The 20,317-nt window shown below is 45.7% G+C and overlaps 1 protein-coding gene across 2 annotated transcripts in view; it reads right to left on the reverse strand.

Moving 5' to 3' along the window:
- Nucleotides 1-20,317, reverse strand: part of Sorl1 (sortilin-related receptor, LDLR class A repeats-containing) — a 159,589-nt gene that overhangs the window by 74,847 nt on the left and 64,425 nt on the right. For both annotated transcript variants that reach the window (NM_011436.4, NM_001357261.1), the window contains 5 exons: nucleotides 17,716-17,804; nucleotides 6,928-7,106; nucleotides 4,352-4,538; nucleotides 2,009-2,137; nucleotides 1,438-1,523 (listed from right to left, as the gene is read on the reverse strand). In NM_011436.4, coding sequence (NP_035566.2) covers nucleotides 1,438-1,523; nucleotides 2,009-2,137; nucleotides 4,352-4,538; nucleotides 6,928-7,106; nucleotides 17,716-17,804 — 670 coding nt within the window. The remainder of the gene's footprint in view (nucleotides 1-1,437; nucleotides 1,524-2,008; nucleotides 2,138-4,351; nucleotides 4,539-6,927; nucleotides 7,107-17,715; nucleotides 17,805-20,317) is intronic.

Here is a 20,317-nt window from a genome sequence, read left to right on the forward strand (position 1 = left end):
TTTCATCCCCTGCTCCCTCCTCTTCTGTCAGAAGAGAAAATAGCTTTCTTGTCTGTCCTGGTGGCTTTAAACAAACAATCATGTCCCTTGCTGAATTATCCCTGAAGTATTTATGAGAAAGCACGTACTCCAGGCCCTCAAGAGCACTCACTCAAACCCTCCTCGCCCAAGCCCTCGTCAGCGGCCCTCGTGAAGGGAGCACTGGAATATTATCTGCTCATTTGTAGGAATCTGCTGAATTAGTGGTTCTCTTTACGTCTCCACTGTGAGGTATGGTAATTACTCTGGTAATGATGGAAGATTAAATTAAGGGACTAATGAGCTTAGTAGCATCAGGGCACGCTGGCGAGCAGTGAGGGACAGGAAGCTCTGCTCTGCCTGCCTGTGGAAGATGAAGGCAGCATGCCTGGGTCATGATTGGTGTGGCTGGGTCCTGATTTTCTAGGAGCTCATGACACTTCCACCAAAACAGCACTGCTGATGGATGCCAGGGCCACATATTGACCTGACTGATAAGTCCTGGAAACCATGAAAGAAGAAAAAAGGCCAAGCAACCACTTTTTGTAGTGTGTGTGTGTGTGTGTGTGTGTGTGTGTATGATTGTGCATGTGTTTGCATATTTATGTATATGTATGTGTGTGCGGTATATGTGTGGTAATGTGTGGTATGTGTATGTGTGCATGAATGTGCACGTATGTGTAGATTTATGCACATGTATGTGTATAGTATATGTGTGGTGTGGTATGTATGTATGGTGTGGTGTGTGTGTAGTGGTAGGGGTGTGGGGTATGTGTGGTGTATTGTGGGAATATGCACTTGTATGCATATTTGTGTGTATTATGTGTGGTATATGCATGTATGTATACATGTGTGCATGTGTGTGGTGTATGTGTACATGTGTGCATGTGTGTGGTGTATGTGTACATGTGTGCATGTGTGTGGTGTATGTGTACATGTGTGCATGTGTGTGGTGTATGTGTACATGTGTGCATGTGTGTGGTGTATGTGTACATGTGTGCATGTACGTGTGCACATGTGTGCAAGTGGGTGAGTATGTGTGTGCATGTGTATGTGTGTGATATATGCATATGTTTGTATATGTATATGTTTATGTGCATGTGTGTAGATTCAACTATGTCAAACCAAGAGACACACCAAGGTCTGTGACTGCTCTTCAACCCCCAGTGCTCAGCACTCAATAGGTACCAAACAGACTGCCCTGCAAAGCCTGCCCTACCACCAAAAAATTTGCATTCCCTCAGAATGGCTTCACCTGCTTGTTAAGCTTCTCCTGTTAGGGAAGGAGGAGCCTTCATGATACCTAACCTCGGTGACTTCACCCCCACTAAGTAAGAAGAGCTACGTGTTTAACTGGATGAGACCAGAATGACCCAACCAGGTTTCAAGAAGGCAGAAGGAAGAGACCACCTCTCTTACCTGCAAGGGGACAGGGGACCAGCTCCCCTTCCAGCCGCGCTTCAACGTCTCCTCCACTGCACGTATCCCCAGAAATCTTCCGATAGCTGTTAACCCCCCACCAAAGCAAGACGTCAGAAACAAGGAGAGGATATCTGGGTCATGGAGGAGCCCCAGTTGAGCACATATTCCTGGCCACGGACAACAGAGTTGGAAGGATGGTGTTTAGTTGCTCTGAGTCGGTTTTGCACGAGGTTATTTAGAGCAGGCAGACCCAGGTGTTTTAATGCACTGCTCAGGGAAGCACTTAAAAATCTCTCTCTCCTATAAACTCCTCTGAAGATGTTCCCCAGCCGAGGCTTCTTCAGATGTCCTCAGCCTTGCAGAAAAGCTTGTAGGCTCTGTTCTCTCATGGGGACTAGGAGATTGCAGATGCCATTAACTTAAAAAGCTGTCCAACCACCTGCCCTCTGTAACTTGGGGTTTGAGAATTTAAGGTGTGGGCAGAGTTGAGTGGTTCTCACAGTTCCCTCCTTCCCCACACAGGCCCTAGTGAGCCTGACCCAGACAACTGTATGATGCAGATGCATACCCTCTCGTTCTCCTGTATGAAGAACCCACAGGACAAGGCACAGGAGGGCTGTAGGGCTTCCCAGAAAACTCAGGGTCTGGAACACAAACCTCTAAGGAGAGATCTTCGCTCATCTTGAAGCCAAAGTCACTGAAAAGGCAATGGGAGTCCATTTAGAGCACAGAGTATGTACCTTCCACCTCAGAACCAATCCAGAATCCTCCACACACACCTACTGTTTACATCCTGTGGGCTACTCCACAGGACCGCTATTTGGTATACTAAGCTACATTTACAAAGAAGCCATGTGTCAGAGCCACATGTGGAAAGCTAAGTCGTTCCCCTAAGCAAACGAAAGGGATGTAAGCCATCATGCCAAAGCAAAACCTCATCTCCATTCAGCTGCCTATCCAGACTCTTGGATAAAAGGGGAGAGCGGGGCTGAGGCTGCAATTCCATTGGTAGAATGCTTGGCCAGCATGCACAAGGCCTTGGGTTCAATCTCAGCACTAGATGTGGTGGTACGAATCTGTAATCCTAGCTCTTAGGAGATAGAGACAAGAAAATAGAACTCCAAAGTCACCCCCCACTATACAGTAGTTTTGAAGCCAACCTGGGATACAAACCTCTATTTCAAATAAATAGATAAGTCAATTCATTAGTTAATTAATTAATAAAATGGGGGTCAGGGCGATGGCTGGTAAAAGCTCCTGCACACAGAGGGGGCTTCCCTGGTCTCTAATAAAAACACTCAGTATCTAGCAAAAATAAGTACCAAGCAAGTTCTAGCAAACCAGTAAGAGTCCAGCCAGTGTGCCTGGAAGATAGAGCTTTTGCTTGTTGCTGGAGGTGGAGGACTTTTATTTTTCTTTTTTTAAAAGACAAAACAACAATCAGCAGGTAAGAAATCAACACCTTCATTTAATTCCCTCGCATAGCTTTTCATTTAGTCTTCATTTTATTTCTTGATTACAGACACCTTTCATGTCTGGATAAGACTAACTCCAAGACACCTGCTGAACCCAGACGCAGGTGGCACCCCTGTTGGGACCCATAATAGGAGTGAATGCAAAGGAAGGGGGTGGGGGTCTAGTGCCTGGAGTCCAGCAGAACTCCTGGGGCAGCATTTGTATTTTAACAAGACCCGTGCACTGTTTGGCCAAATCTAGCTGACTGCTTTTGTAAAACCAGGATTTCCTGACCTGCAACCAGATCCACAGGATGTCTTTCCTTTACCCAAGGGCACTACCATGGGCATAGCTGAACAGCACCACTGGTACCATATGACTTACAAAGCCTAAAAGCATTTACCACGGGCTCCTCTTCCAACCTCTGGTCTAGCATGTATCAGAAGACTCTGGCTTTAGCTGGCCAAGAATAATGACACTGAGATAAAGAGTAGCTGGTGTCTCAGCAACCACTGAGACACATGTTGGGTGTGGGCTGCAGGACCACGCTCTTCGCCGCACCGAACAGACGGGACTGTGGAAAGCCTAATAATACTGTGTGCTGAACAACAGGAACCATCTACAGCTAAGGTCTGGTCAGCTCAACTCTCCCCAAAGGCCTAGGAGGCTCCTCCACCTCCAGAATGAAATCCCGCTCCCGAAGGACCTCCACCTCCTTCCCGCGCCTGCCATGTTGTCCGTCACTCTCCTGCACTGACGTCAGCACGGCGCTGCTGCACTGCCTGATGTTGCCCTGTCCACACAGCTGGATGCTTCCCCAAGAACCATCGCAAACATCTCCAGAAATCCTAATTTTCCTACTGCTGATCGCAGCCTTCTCCATCCTTTCAAGCTCCACACTAAAGGCAGCCAATCTTCCTCTCAGGTGACTTCTCATCTCCTGTCACGGGGATCTGTGCAGGTGTTACTTCCACTTAATTCCCAGACACACCTTGGATAGTTTTCTCATGGAATAATAAATGATACAAATATTGTACATATGAGCATAACCTCATTTCAGATTTTTTTTTTTAAAAGTCCTCTCACATGAACGAGAGGCACAGATCCAGGCCCATGCAGGGTTTCCTGTCTCCCCAAAGGGAGAGTGCAACTATAGAAAACAAGTTCCCCCAAATGGAGCTTTCGGTGTGATCCCTTTAAGGGTCCTCCTAGAACTAAACCCTGAGCTAGGAGGTTCCTATAGAACCGGCTGCATCTCTGTCTGCTGAACTTCATGGCTAGACCTAGAAGATGACATGAGCAGAGAGCGCCTCACGCAGTCCTGGATCATGTGGCATGCTCAAGGAATGCTTATTTCCTTCCTCGGAGAAAGAGAACATGTTCTCCATCTTTCAGCCTCACACTACAGAGCAGATGTGATGTAGTTCAAGGTCCTGGGCATGAAAGAAGAACAAACCATTCGTAGTCCTCCCGGGTGCAGGAGCAGTTGGACACAACCACTGGCCGGTCAAAGTCTTCCCCATTAAAGCACGTGGCATGAGGGGTCCTCCTTTTGAAAACTGTCTTGTGTCCTAGCAAACACTCATTTCCTCGCTCATCAGATGGGGACCACAGCTTGTAGTCGTTTTCTGTGCAAGGAACCCCTGTGAACAGAAAAGGGCAGAGCAATGTATCAGATCCAGGCCGGGGCAGGGGTTCCTGTCTCCCCACCTTCAACATAACCCTCCACTTCCGGTGCCTCTGTAGCCATCCAGCAAGAACAAGAGCTCAAAACTGCCCATCTCTAGTAACCCGAGGGTGGGCAGCAGCCATAAGGAGGAAGGCAGCAGCCCTGTAACACAGCACCTCTGGGAAAGCTGTGAAGGTGCGAGTCACATTTCACATCATCAACTTCTGAATCATAAAATTTGAGCCATTTGGGGGGATGGGGGTGGGAGGGGGACTGTTTATTTTTGATTTGTGCACTGTGTGTGCATGTGTGTGTGTGTGTGTGTGTGTGTGTGTGTGTGCTTTTTATAATTTGTTTGGTTTCAGAGGCTGTGTATTTTAAATTTATTCATTTATTTACTTATTTATTATATGTATATGTGTGGGTTGTGAAGTATGTATGGTGTGTGTGCTTTTTATCATTTGTTTGGTTTAGGACTATTATTTTAAACTTGATTACTTATTTATATGTATGTATGTATGTGTGTGTGCGCGCGTGTGTGTTTATTTATTATGTGTCTCTATGCATGCACTGGTGAACACGTGGAGGTCAGAGGACAGCTCTGTAGAGTTAGCTCTCTCCTCCCATCTTTATACGGGTTCCCAGGATTGCAATGTGTCTCCAGCTTGAACATCAAGCACATTTACCTGCTGAACCGTCACGCCACCAGCCCAGAGTTCGGGGTGGCTTGCTGGCTGGCTGGCTGGCTAGCGTGCATATTTTATAAATGAGAGGATATATCTAGGGAGTTGAGGTGAACCTAAACTCCTGATCCCCCTGCCTCAATGTCCCTAGTGCTGAAATTCTGCCAGATACCAGACAACTCAGCTAAGTCTCTAAATTCTTAGGAGAGTCAGTAGCTCCTTTCACAGATAGGTGACAGGGGGTGGGGAGGTAGGTAGGGCTGGGCTGGGACTGGGGTCTCTCCTGGGATACTTTGGTAGGTGATGCAGGGGTACTGCTGACCCATCCCGCTTCCTTAGGAAGAAAAGCAAATCTGGTAGTGTAGGCTGAGAGCACTGAAGTGTTTGCCCTACTTGATGGTACAGGATCTTTATGTAGAGAGACTGGAAATGACAAGATAACTTCACACTTCTGCCACCAGCCCACAGCCACTTAAGATGTCAGCAGTGTGCCTTATGGGGATTCTATGCTTACGTCTAATTGGTGCCTTGTACCTTTTTTTAATATGTGTGTCAGATTAAATACTACCCAAAGCTGACTTACACCTGTCGACACAATGCCACTCAAATGAGCAAAGAATTATTAAAACCTTACCGTCTATGAGGCAATAAAGATACTCAGTGGGTGCAATAAAGAAATGTGAGAGCCTTATAATTAGGGGGTGGGACATGATACCTAATTGCAGGCACAGATATATAATTCAAGGTATGATGGACAGAGGCGAGACACCTTCTGACTGAGATGCCAAGCGCACAGTCTGAGATGCTAGATCCTGAGGCTGACGTTGAATGGCTCAGGTAAGAAGACATAGGAAGCTTTCTGGGCAGCTGGAGTATATCGGCGAAGGAGAAAGGGCAGAAGTCAATGAGGCAGTCTGAAAGAGTACTCCAGAGTCCATCAGTCCTCCATGCATATGTGCACCCACCAACAGATAGTAACTAGACTCCAGACAGCCTTCCAAGGACCCCGCATTAAAGCTGTGCTAGTCTTTGAATAGTTAACGATCCCAAAGACCCAGGTGCTAGATCCTGGCCTATGGCACTATGGGTCAATGGTGGAGCTTATAGAAAGTGAGCTTTGGAAGAGACGTAAGGTCAGCAGGAGCGTGACTTTAAGGAATGTGTTGGGGTCCCAGCCCCTCCTCCTCTCCTGCTTTGATTCCTAGACAGTATGTGATAAGCACACTTCTCCTATCACATCTCCTAGTACAACTATAGTGAAGATGCCAAGGAACAATGGACCAAAACCATGAGCCAGAGCAAAGTTTTCCTCCTTTTCCCTAGTGGAGAGCCAATACAGACATTCCCATTTGAATAGGCGCTCGAGAAACCTCTAATTTGGAAAACTCACTTCCATCCATCTATCCACCCATCCACTCACACTTTCAGCATATATATATTTAGACTTACTACCAGGTACTACACAAGAAAATGGAGACGCAAAGAATCGTAAGTAGTCCACTCAAGAAGAACTGAGTAAATAAACCCCTAAGCACCTGTGCCGTGGGTCTTTCACATACTCGTTTGGGCCATCTGCCATAGTGAGTCACAACAGGACACTGTTATCTAAGCTGCCACTCTGCCCACCCCAGACAATGAGTCCTTCTGTCTGTAGCCAGGGCCCGGGAGGCAGGGGCTTACCCAAGGCATCAGTGGCATTGACCTGCAGGATGAGCCAGCTGTGGACACTCTCCTTGTTCGAGCCGAAGATGGTGAAGACGGTGCTCTTCTCACCAGGTTCTGTGAGAAGCCCATACACAAACACAGGCTTCTCCGAGAAGACGAACGTCTTCCAGGTCTCCCCTTCATTGGTGCTGTACCTGCCCGATACAAGCAAAAGGAGACTTGAGGTTACAGTCCTAGAAGGCAGCCTCAGTTTCTACATACATTGCTCTCGGCCATGACCAGTGCTCTGGAAAATGGTGACCTCGCAACAGGTAAGTTTATGATTGTGTCATGTAAAAAGGATACAAAAACTGGGTTGTCACTCATTGTTAGGTTCAATCTCCAACCTTCCCTGCTGAAAAATAACAGGTAGGAACTAGCTGATAGGACTCTGAACAGCCAAATTTAGAAAACAATTGCCACAGAAGAGAAAGATGATGGTAATATTACATAGTGGATAAAAAATGGACTGCTACCAACGATGAGAGGGAGAGAAGGAAGAAGAGAGGGAGAAGAAAGTCATCTATTCTTATATTGGTACATCTCCAAGCACCATTAAGAAGTGATAACAGAATGTGAAGGGTTACCACTCTATCATCCCCACTGCAGTAATCAAATCAGACAAGGATCAGCATTGACTGCTAAAATCACCATGTAAAATTCTAGGGACTAGGATGTCCATGTGGTCTAAGGATATGAACCCACAAACCAACCATTCATTGCTGGGGGAATGCAATTTCATGCAGGACGAGACACACCCTTACCCACACTTAGCACCACTGATAGATACAACATGCGTCTGGATTCAGCCCAGCCTCTCAGTACCATTTGATGCAACTGAACAAATCTAGAATGTGGGATATGGAACAGTGTAGGGGTGTGTGTGTGTGTGTGTGTGTGTGTATGTATATACACACACACACACACACACACACACACATACCTAGATACATACAGACAGACAAGATACTAGACATGAATCTTTTGACCACATTCAATCTCAACAGTTCTCACCCTGAGATTTGTGAAGTGACTTCTCTATACCCAGAAGCTAAACCAAGTGATGGATACTACAGCCACCCAGACCACTGGATGACAAAGTACCTACACCCTACCCAGGACAGGTCATTTGTGGGGGCAAATTCTCAACCAGCTCTCATGCTTGGAGTTTAAGGGGGGGTTAAATCAAATACGATTAACCCATTCAGTCCCTTGCTTTTTACCAATGTTAAGAAGCTGAAGGCTCAATACCACTCCTAAAGATACCTTTAGAGTCGGTCCATTAATCAGACAAGCTTGGAATGGTCCAGCTGTTCAATTATGATACAGGAAGTCCATCTATTTTTACATGGGCAAGCTAATTTCATTTAAGAGATCATCCAACCAAAGATAACCCCAGGAAATGAATCATTTCTCTATAGATGCCCAGAAGGTGCAGACAGTAAAGCCATTAATGAGACAAACCAGCAGGGGTGCGGCCAAGCACAGCCCCGTGCCTGAGTACACTCTGCTCATTTAGCACATGGAGGTTTGCAGGGACACTGAAGAAAAGGTGCTCGTCTAACAATAGCAACAGCGGAGGGAACATCCGTGTTGGTCTGACTTCAACCTTCTGAAGCCCAAAAGAGGACTTACTAGTGAAATTAAAATGACAAGAGGCAGGAGCAAAACAAATATGGATCTCTTTTCTTTTCCTCTGTGTGTGTGTGTGTGTACACCTACTAGGGAACAAGAAGGGATGAAGAGAAAATTATCAGAGTCCTTTTTGGTAATTCCTCCAAGAGTCGGGTGGAACAGATCCTAAAGACAGAAGAGGAGCAGTCACTTCGTTTGCCTTCAGGAGAAAAGGTGCTTTTGAGAATGGATAATAAGCACTCAGGCAAACAGAAGCCAGAGCTGAGAACCCAATCGTCTCTTGTCACCACCCGAGACCCATTTCCTTTCCTCCTGATTATTCTTGATTTGAACAAGAGACTTGGAGTACTTACTTATCTTGTTGCTATGGCAAAGCACAGAAACACAAAACACAGAAGCAACTTCTGTGGGTGGGTTGTTTAGCCTCGAATTTTGAAGGTACAGCCCATGGTGTCAGGAAAGCCATGCTGGTAGAACTTTGGGGCTCCTGGTCACATTGCATCCACAGGGAGCTATATTTGCTTATGTCGAATCACTTTCTCCTTTTGATTCAGCTCAAGACTCCAGGCAAAAACTGGTCCTACCCACATCAATTACCCTAATTGAGCTAATCCCTCTTACATGCTCTCTCAGAGATTTGTTTCCATGGTGATTCCAAATCCCATCAAGTTGATAACCAAAATCAACCATAAGAAGGATAATGATGTGAGAGCATTTAAAAAAAGAAAAAACAAAAAACCAAAAAAACAGAGATCCTCCTGGACCACACATATATAATCATTCATTCATTGCTGGTGAAATAATATGAAGTGAGCTGATTTGATCACCAAAATATTATGAACCAAAATAAAACTTCAGTCTCTCAGTGAGCTATGCACTCCAGTCAGCAATCGAGACAATGAACTTGAATGTGACACAACCCAACCCCATTTGCAAAGGGCACCAGGCCAGTTTTATACACACATATGCAGGTGTAAATATATGCAGATGTAGACAAATGTGGTAAAATTAAATTCAAATGTTTTCATGCATCCAAAGACTAAGCAAAAATGAGAATATTAACATTCATATGATATTCCCAAGACTTAACCTGCTGGAATTTAGAATAGGAGATAGCTGGACATGTGTCCTTTAATAAGACCTATAAAATAGTGAGCTGAACTTAGCCACTGACAAAAGTATATGGTGAAGAAACCTGACAGGCTGGGCCAGGGGAATAAGGCAGTAGTTAAAGCTCACCCATCAAAGCAAGAGAACCAGAGTTTGGATCCCCAGCATCCATGGAAATGCCATGTTGGTACAGTGTCTTTCCCATAATCCCAACCTCCGAAGGCAGAGAGATGGGAGCCCTGGAGCAAACTGGCTAAGGAGAGGGACTGACTGCCAAGCTCTGGGTTGAACTGAGAGACATTGCCTCAAAGAACTAGAGAGACACACAGTGGAGGAATGTTTCTACTACTGACCTGGAGCCTCCACATGCACAGACACACAGGCTCACACACATGTGCACTTGAACACACTCCACAAATGTGAACACACACACACACATTCTACAAAAATAAACCAAAAACAGAAGAAGAAAATAGAAGACAGGGGCGAGGTACTGCGGGGGGGTGCCTGGGGGGGTGCTGCCTGCAGGGGCATTTTTGTGGCGGTGGAAAAGCAACTTGGTACAACTTCCTAAAAGTGATTCAGATATAAAGACCCCAAGCTATGTAAATGGTTTCTAAATAAATAAAAATATTAATGAGTCACCATTTTGAAAATGCCAGGTATGGTGGTACACATCTGTCATCTTAGCACTGAGGCAGGAGAATCTCACGTTGGAGGGTAGCCTGGGTAACACATCAAGAAACCGAATCCAGGTGGGGAAAAAGGTAGAAATTTGGTCTTAACATTTTTATTTGTAGAAATAGTGTCCAGAATCAGTAGGTTTTAATCCTTCTGCCCAATTCACACTATGGAGGTCAGATATGAGACCCACGTCTTAGTGCAATTATATTACAAGGGAGACCTAGAGAAAAATCTATGTCAAGATTCAGCAGCAGAAAAGCAAAGGAAATTGGGGTATTTCCCACAGAATGACAGATACTCACTATTACAAGCATGGGGCCATCAATGTCTGAATGGCTTTCCAATGGAAGGAAGTATCTGCTGCGTGATCCAGGGAGCAGAACTCAAAGCTGTGGAATGGAACCTGGGCTGCAGAGAACTTGGGAGTCTCTCTTACCAGAGACCTATGCTCACCAATGAACAAATGAATACATGACCAAGTGAATGAATAAATGCATGAATGACCAAAAGAATAAATCAAACTGCCCAGAAGAAAATGGCAAGTTCCCCATTGGCATAGTTACTCAAAGACAAGAAGGTTCTCCATCATAGGTGGCAGAAGGTGGAAGCACAAACATTGCTGTTGTACTCAACCTTGGAACCTGAAACCGCCACCTGGTTCACCTTAACCGAATCTGCCTTCATGGACTGGCTCCACCCCATGTATCCTATGCCTCTGTTTTCTGTGAGTGGTAGAATCACCATCCAGTTAGCAAGAACCCACACGCCTTCACTTCCAGTCTTCTCTGGAATACATCTATCCCCCTCATTCTTCCAAAGGAAGCCATGTCATCCCTCTACTTAAAGACCTCAAAAGCAAAGTTTCAGTCTTACCCAACCATGAACCCTTCAAGCTACAGTTCCAACCTGCAGGGCAGGAAGCGCCCACTGGTGCAATAATGGCAGGACTATTATGAAGGTAACCAATTGCTCTCTGATTAGATTTGAGGCCCTGACCTCGGGAGGTGATTCCTGCCTGCTACGGCAAACCTGCTCAAATACCAAAGGCCATAGGGGGAAGCCTGCTGCTGTCTTGCTAAATGGCCATGATGTCACCGTGCTTTATAAATATCGATGTCTATATCCATAAGTGAGAGCTGCTCTCAGCCTTGGCCAGAAAACTTCTCTTTGCAACAATCAATACAATGACTAACAAGTTGCCAAGTGCTGAGAGTGTCCAACTCCCCAAGATCTACATCACTGCTCTAAGGCCCAGGGAACAATAGCAAAGAAGTGAGTGACAGAGGGTAGGAGCTAGAGGTGGCGGTGACTGCTGTGCAATGCTATCTTCTGGATATACACGGCCATTTCTCTTATGAACTCCCAGCTGCTGTGGTTACATTCATAAGACTGGGCCAGTCAATGTCTCAATCACAAGTGAGGGTGGGACTAGAGGGACCCCGCCCCTCTGAAAATAGCTATTGGCAGCTAATTGGTAGCTTGAAGAAGGGAGTGTTGATTTTGTCTTCAGTGATAGCACCACTAGTAAGTTGCCCATGCTGCAAGAAATAGTCCCACAACCGTGGTCATATATCAACCTTAATTGAACTCAGGAAAAAAAAAAAAGGAAAGAAAGGAAGGAAGGAAGGAAGGAAGGAAGGAAGGAAGGAAGGAAGAAAGAAAGAAAGAAAGAAAGAAAGAAAGAAAGAAAGAAAGAAAGAAAGAAAGAAAGAAAGAAAGAAAGAAAGAAAGAAAGAAAGAAAGAAAGAAAGAAAAAAAGCAAGCAAGCAAGCAAGCAAGCAAGCAAGCAAGCAAGCAAACTAGCTATCAATAGGAGAACTATCTGTTGAAGAAGAGCTTAATGTGAATGGGAGGTGGAGTGTGAGTGTAAGGGTGGTAAGAATGGCCAAACTTCATGACACACATATATGAAATTGTCAAAGAACAAAAAATAACTTTATTTAAACACAAACAACAACAAAACAACAACAACCAAATCTCTCCAGTGAGAGTCAGGAAAAGGCCCATGGTGCTTGTCTAATGCCACCTCAAGCCTCATTTCTCACCACTGCTTCTCTCAATTCCATTCATATTTTATTCATGTGTGAAGGCCTCAGGGACCACAGAGTCACACTGCCACCTTAGCTCAAGCTCTGTCTCTTTTTGTAGGTGTATGTGAGAGTGTATGCCAAGCATGCAAGGGTACCACTCCTCCACCCACCCCTCTATCCTCCAACCCCCCCAACCCCATATCTCCAGCCAAAGCTAGAAGAAGGCATCGGATACCCTGGAGCTGCGGTTACAGGCAGTGGTGAGCGCCTGGTGGCAATGCTGTTAACTAAACTCAGGTCTTCCGGAAGCACAAAAAGCTCTCTGAAGTACTGAGTCATCTCTCTAGCCCCATGAGCTCTTCCTAACCCTGGCACTGTACAGAGTCATCTCTCTAGCCCCATGAGCTCTTTCTAACCCTGGCACTGTACATCAACTTTTTAATTTCACCTCATGTTTCACCTCCTTTGAAAAGCCTTTCCCAACCCTGCAGTTGGCACTGCCTTAGACCAGCTCAGACTAGGCCCTGTACTAGACCTCACACCCTACTCTGCTGTATTTACAAGACCAGATCCATGAGTGTCTTCTACACTGCAGCTCATCCATAATAAAATCTCCACCCATTTCCCTGTCCCAGCACCTCACACCTCTTCTACCACCTGAAAGCAGAATAATCAACATTTGCTGCAGGAAATTAAACAACCCACACTGAGTTTCTCTTAAAAAAAGAAGGAGGAGGAGGAGGAGGAGGAGGAAAGAAAAAGAAAAAACCCTGCACTGTCTCTGTAACAGTTAAAAGGTGATAAGGACATCTGTTGCTTCTGCCTCCAGGAGCAGAGGAAGCCACCCAGGGTGAGACTGGGTTGGGGATGGCTCTCTGCAGCTGCCTCACTGTGATGCTGTAGCCACGAGTGTAGAAGCTATGGAAGGATCCACTGCAGTTTCCTATACTCTGGAACCACGAGGCTGCGCCTAGAAAAGATAACTACAGCTATGCTGCGGTGTGTGGCCTCTGAAGGAGTTTGAGGGATTCCCAGAGGGAAGCCCTGTGAAATTGGAGATCTCCTCACAGAAATGATGCTTTGGGGCAAGTCCAAAGTGTTAGTAACTATCAACATTTCATCACACTGACAGGCGAACTGCCAAGAAGAGACGGAAATTGATCTCGGCCCTCGGGATCCAGCTCACAAACCGGCTTGGATCCTTCCTTGCTGGTCAGGCCCCTTCTCTGCAGCACGCTGTGTACCCGTAAGAATGAACACCACCCCTTGGTATCCTCCAGGCAGGTTCCTGGTCAAGCATGCTGAATGGATGCAAAAGCAAATCCCTAGCCCCTTGGGCTCTTGTTTGCACACTTCAGACAAGTGGACGCAAAGGCAAACCAAAGCAAAGCAAAGCTTTACCCTTCCTGCTCTGTTTTACTTAACACCGATGATAAAGTCTCAATGGAGAAGGCAAACAGAGGGATCTTAGCTGCTGTACTAATCAGAGAATGAATGCCATGAAATAGTAAATAAACCGCCAAGGAGTGGGGGAAACAAATACCCCAACCTCAGGCCTCTGATTAAAACAAAAGACTCTGCTCTATTTGGCTCTCTTTGCCTACATTACAAATAAAAAGCAAAATGCTTAAAGGTGAGGGACCACATTCTATTCATCTTCAGATACGCAGAACCTCCTGTCCTTCCTTCTCCCACTCTCTCTCCAACTGGCTCCGACGCCCTAGCGTTCCCATGGGCACAGGCAGATCCTGAACCAGGCCCCACTCGCCTCTCCATCACTGGTGTCTAGCACAACATCTGGTTCACTGTAGTTGTTCAACAAATGTTTGTGCAATTGACCTGAAATGATTCCTAGCAGAAATCTGCTCATGTTCCAGTGTGGGCGCTAACTCCCACAAATTATATTACGTCCTCGTATGGAAGATACGGAGGGTGGATCAGATCTTCTCTCTGGCTGCCTGGCTGCACACATTCAGGAAGCCCCCACTGCTCAGGGGTTGTCATTTACACAGAACACAACAGCAGCGGTCTCCCTTGGAGCTGTGTAAATAGCACCCTACCCAGATCCCTTCCCCCTTTTTAAATGGATGTTTAAAAAAAAATGAAAGAAAGAAAAAAGCAATCTCAGATGCCCAAGTATGCGTGACCTATTTATTGATAGATCAAATATTTGCTAAGTGCCTGCTAACTTGTATAGAACAGGAATGCGGGTCTACAAAAGCCTTGCTAATGAGTTGAAGAATCCAGGCATAGAATGAAATGGAGTTAAAACATGAAGTCTGAACACAATCAATCTAAATGAATAGGATACCCCCCAAAATTCTGAGGCTCAAAGGACAGAGAGGTTGCTATGGTCAGGGAGGTCAGAGGCCCAGAGCCTGAAGCCAGTTTTGTCAACATGGCTGGAAAGGCTTTGTGCTCTCATGGTGGAGCCCGTCTCTGAGAGGTGGCCATATCATGAGGGCTCTGACTTTAATCCCCTGATAGGCTCATACCATGGTGACATTATGGGGAGGTGTTGGAGAGTAGTGGGTAGGGCTTAGTTACAGGAAAGAGGTTGTAGAGGGCACGCCCTGAAAGGCTACACCTAGTCAGCAGGCCTACCCTGCTGAGTAGCTCTGCTCAGCCACGTGCTCCCTGACAAGCTAATGCCGCCCAGCTTCCCGAAGGCCATGGAGCAGCCAAGCGGGACTGAATCCTGCGACACTGTGAACTCAAAACGGACTCTCCCAGCTTTGCCCTGTTTCTTTGGTGTATTTCTCACAACCATCAAAAAGCCTAGCACATGGCCTCACTGGAGTCTACAAGGCACAGGGAATGGCTGTTTGTCTTTGGAGACTGTGGACTACCTCCACTCTCCTCCTCTGCCTTTTAGAACAGCGGAAGGAGGAGCAAACACCTCTGAGAACAACACACTTGGTAAACGCCAGGTGGCTGTATGGAACCCTGCCAAGTCTGAGCTGGTTCCTAGGACACATGTACCTGTCAAAAGGAGGCCAGTCTGTATTTACTTGAACTATGTGTTGCAGACACTTCCAAATAGCCCGTGCCCATAGAAGAGCACCACCATGCCCACGAGGTCCACCGCAGACCCCCCAAAGCCATTATGAAATGCCCAGGGAAGGCATTATGGTTTTCCGTCAGCAGGTTTATTTTCCTGGCCGTGTTTTGCTACAGCTAGCGAAGAATGATGCTGAGTTCCCTGGGCACATATGCACCGACAGATGGTGTAAGAGGACTAAAATCACACGCGCTCCTTCAGAGGAGCCAGCTTGGAATGCTAATGTAATCTGTGGAGACGTTAAACAAGGAAAATTGAGAACCGACTCCCAAATCTGAAAACTAAAACTATCCAAAGAATGAAATCTATGCCCAGGACACCAAGCCCCGGATCCTATATGCTTTCCTCACATAGCAGTTTACTAACCACCACAATTACCTCCTCACCTACCTTACAGCCAGAGGGTGAAGCTCTCGTGGGGGTAGGAGGCGACCAGAGCATCCTATTCATCTTTAGACCCACAGTACCTGGCATAAGTACCACTTGCTCAGTGTGTGTGGTGTAAGTTAAATGACTAGACAAGCAAACACCAGCAGATCCGGGGGAAGCAGGCTCTGTGAATATTATCCTCTGAGCAAAAGCTAATCTGAACAGGGATGCGGGTGTCATCTACAGACACAACCTCCCCTGCCTCTAGGCTCTGGGGAAGCAGCTGCCCCATGCCACCCAAGGCCAAGAGCAGCCAAGTGGAAAGCCAAGACCAGACCTTTGCCTCTCTACCTCTTCAAGGCTCAGTACATGCCCAGTTAAGCAAAGTGGGAAACCAGCTGTTAAAATCCCCTTTTCAAAGCACCCACGTCTTGCCCCCGGCCAGTTCTAATGGGAGCAAAAGTAGGGGAAGCCTGCTTCTTCCCACCACACAGTGTGATTACAGAAGCCCTCTCTGCCTCCCGCGATCACCCAGCTAAAGGGTTCAAGCCTAACACGAACAGAGATGAGGGTCAGTCTGTCTTTTCCATCGGTAACTCTGGTTCGATAGCTTCGTGAAGGGAAGCCAAGAAATTATGCTGGATAAAATCAAACCTCGAGGGGAGAAAATCTACAAACTCCCAACACTTTGGTTTTGTTTGTTTGTTTGTTTGTTTTTTCTTAGACATAATCCAAGACTAACTCTCAAAAATGACTCTACAAGCTGATGGTTACTTCTTCCTGAGCCTCAGCTTCTCCGTTTGTAAGATGAAGCATTTAACCCTAGCATCTCTTCCAGTTCCATCTAGGACAACCCCTAAGACTAAATTTAGCACAGCAGAAGTCACCTGGCAAGTGGTGTGCATTCTACAACCACTATTTGCCTGTCGTTAATTTTTGTCATTTTAACTATTAGTTGTCTTATGCACAAACCTTTGGAAACAACACTTTTAAAAGCAAAGACATGTTCAAAACTCTCTAGTTACATGTGATAAGGAAGCAGGAGGAATTGTCTTGGGGAAGGAAGAGAAGCAGGAAGGATGGAGAAGGGGACAGCAGGCAGGGCAGTAGGACGTGGATAGCTGAGTAATAATAATAATAATAATGTCATATATGCTAAAAAGTAAATAAAATTACCATAATGAGTTTCTTTATATGTTAACCTTGAACGAGTAATTAAAAGAAAGATGATAGTTTTTATTCAAAGAAATAAATATTAGTTCACTTGTTTGTTTCTCCCAATGCCCTCTAAAACAGAAGGAAATAGTTATGTCACAGACATAACAAGCTTAAGTGATTTCCAGAGGTCTCAGCTCTCTGACCTGAACGTAGCGCTCCAGAAGCATCCAAAGGTCACCACAGACGACACCAGTGTGAGAGGACAGGTTGATGTCCAAAGAAGAGAAATAAGCCAGGCACAGCAACTGATGCCTGTAATCTTAGTACTTGGGAGGCTGAGGCAGGGGGATTGGCAAATTCTTTTGTTGTTTTTTCTTTGTTTTTCGAGACAGGGTTTCTCTGTGTAGCCCTGGCTGTCCTGGAACTCACTCCATAGACCAGGCTGGCCTCGAACTCAGAAATCTGCCTGCCTCTGCCTCCCAAGTGCTGGGATTAAAGGCACGCGCCAACACTGCCCGGCGGGATTGGCAAATTCTACACCAATTGGAGCTACACTGTTAAGTTTCAAGACAGCATGGGCTACACAGTGAGAGACCTTGGGTTTTTGTTTTTGTTTTTGTTTTTTTAAAGGAAGAAGTAGAGAGAGAAGGGTAGAAAAGATCTCTTTTAAGAAGAAGAGAAGGAGGAGGAAGAGGGGAGGTAACCAGAAGCACTTACTTCAGCTCGTTGGTCTCCATGCCCTGGGCAATCGCCATGATGATGCCTCCATGGTCACCCCAAGTATAGTAATGAGGTCCGGGAAGAGCCTGATTAAGGAAAACAAGCCAGAGGTGATGAGCTGCTGTAGAGATAAACGTAGGAATGGTGCCCTCCCCCTCCCCCAACACACACCACCCCAAGGACAGCTTCCAGTTCTCAGAACAGGTTCTTGTCCATCCTCTCTTTCACAATCCTGGAGTTGGAGAAAGCTAAGTTCTCACACTCCAGAGTATAGGCTACCTCAGCCGGAGAGCACTCTTCACTTGCCTAACATGCCTGAAGTCTTAGGCTTCATCCGCATGCCGCAAAATAAAAAACCAAGCAACCAGAGCTGCTGTTCTACTACAACAAAGTCAGCTCTCTGAGGGCTGTACGAGGGGACTTGGTGCCTCGAGAAGCGACCCACACAGTTTTCTGATACAGAGGTGCCTCAAGGGAAGGCCTTGATGGAGCGCCTCAGCTCCAGCCAGGGAGCTCAAACTTCCACAGAAACTCTTTCTACAAAAGGAACTGGCAAATGAGCCCTTGCAGGCTGGGGAAGTATGGGAGGAATCCCAGAGCATGTATCCCTTAAATCCCTTAAATGGAATGTACCTCTCTACCTAAGCCCCAAGCTGCATTTGAATGAGGGATCTTGATAGAACCTAAAGAGAATTGATGTAATACACACACGTGAACAAATTTGCTTCTATAAAAATGGGCCACTACGTGTGCAGATGACATAACTGAAGTAGCCACCACAGGTTGTTCACGTGAACCTGGGGAAACAGAGCCCCAAAAAAACTTATCCAAAGTCCTTTTAACCCAGATGACCACACACCGAGATTTCAGCAACAGAAGAAGCACAATGCCTGGGAATCAAGGAGAAATGGAGGGTTCTCAAACAAAGGAAAGCCAAGGGAGCCAAGTGGCCAGAGGGCCCTCACAGGCAGTGGCTCTGCAGGAAATGCTTAAGGTCATCTACCCAGGGATCATCAGGAACCAGAGACAAACAGGAGAAATGGCAAACCTGGGGTGGGGGGGATTCAAAACTGTTTATTTACTATTATTTAAAATCAGTATTAGAATTTAAGCAAAAATAAATGAGTGTTTTCTAAGTATGTAGACAAGATACAACAAGAGCAGAAAGGTCAGGGAGAGAACACAGACCCATATGATACAAATGTTCTGTATTTTATATACAAGTGAAGACTATGAAAGACTAGATATGCATGCTCTAATCCTCAGAGAACCCAATGAAAGAAAAGAAAAGAGGAGAGAAATACACAAAGACAGAGTCTAATATATCTGGTGGCTAAGGAGGGAGCTTAAGGGTAGAGCACCCAACAAGAATGTACAAGGCATTGGGTTCAACGCTCAGTACTGTCAAAAAACAAAAATCTAAATAACGCAAAAGGAGATGCAAAAAGAGATAGAGAAGAATGGACACAGAGGAAATAAATTTTAAAAAGTATTACATTAAAGCCTTGTACTGGCTGGTTTTATGTGTCAACTTGACACAGGCTGGGGTTATCACAGAGAAAGGAGTTTCAGTTGGGGAAGTGCCTCCATGAGATCCAGCTGTGGGGTATTTTCTCAATTAGTGATCAAGGGGGAAAGGCCCCTTGTGGGTGGGACCATCTCTGGGCTGGCAATCTTGGGTTCTATAAGAGAGCAGGCTGAGCAAGCTAGGGGAAGCAAGCCAGTAAAGAACATCCCTCCATGGCCTCTGCATCAGCTCCTGCTTCCTGGCCTGCTTAAGTTCCAGTCCTGACTTCCTTGGTGATGAACAGCAGTGTGGAAGTGTAATCTGAATAAACCCTTTCCTCCCCAACTGCTTCTTGGTCATGATGTTTGTGCAGGAATAGAAACCCTGACTAAGACAAGGCTTAATTCCAATAAATAACAGTGCCCAAGCAAAGCCCGGGGTCAGTGAGATGGTCCAGTGGTCAGGCCGCTTGCCTCCAGGCCTAACAACCTGGGTCTGCTCCCAGGACTCAGATGGTGGAAGGAGAGGGACAGTTCCCACATGTATTCTGACCTCCACATGCACCTACCCAGCTCCCCCCAAAAGTAAAATAATAGTAATAATTTACAAAAGAGCAAGGATGTAAATGTCTCATACCTAAAATCCTTTAAACAAAGACACAGATAAATAGTAAGTAAATGGACAGTAACAGATGTATCCAAAAGAAATTTTAAAGCCTTACATGTATAGACTTAGGAAGCATCTAAAATAAAATAGCTATCGAAACACAGAAAGAGCACACAAATAAGGAAAATTTTAATAATATAGTAGAGAAAACAATCAAGTCATTCCTACCAGGAATGAAATTATCTCTAAAGCTTCTACAGATATTAAGAAGATAGCAAGAAAAATTCACTAAATTTGAAAATCTTAATTATACACCAACTGGAAAAATTGAATTTCTTGCCAAAAAAAAAAATATTCTAAGGAGAAAATTCCCAGCCCAGTGGTGAATTACAGTAGACATAGCACCAACTTTAGCATAGACAGTCAGAAGCAAAGGAAGGGAGATGCACAACAGTCTAGTCTTACTTTCTGAGACTACCCAGATCC

The sequence above is a fragment of the Mus musculus genome, chromosome 9 (genome assembly GCF_000001635.26).
Source record: "Mus musculus strain C57BL/6J chromosome 9, GRCm38.p6 C57BL/6J".
NCBI lineage: Eukaryota > Metazoa > Chordata > Mammalia > Rodentia > Muridae > Mus > Mus musculus.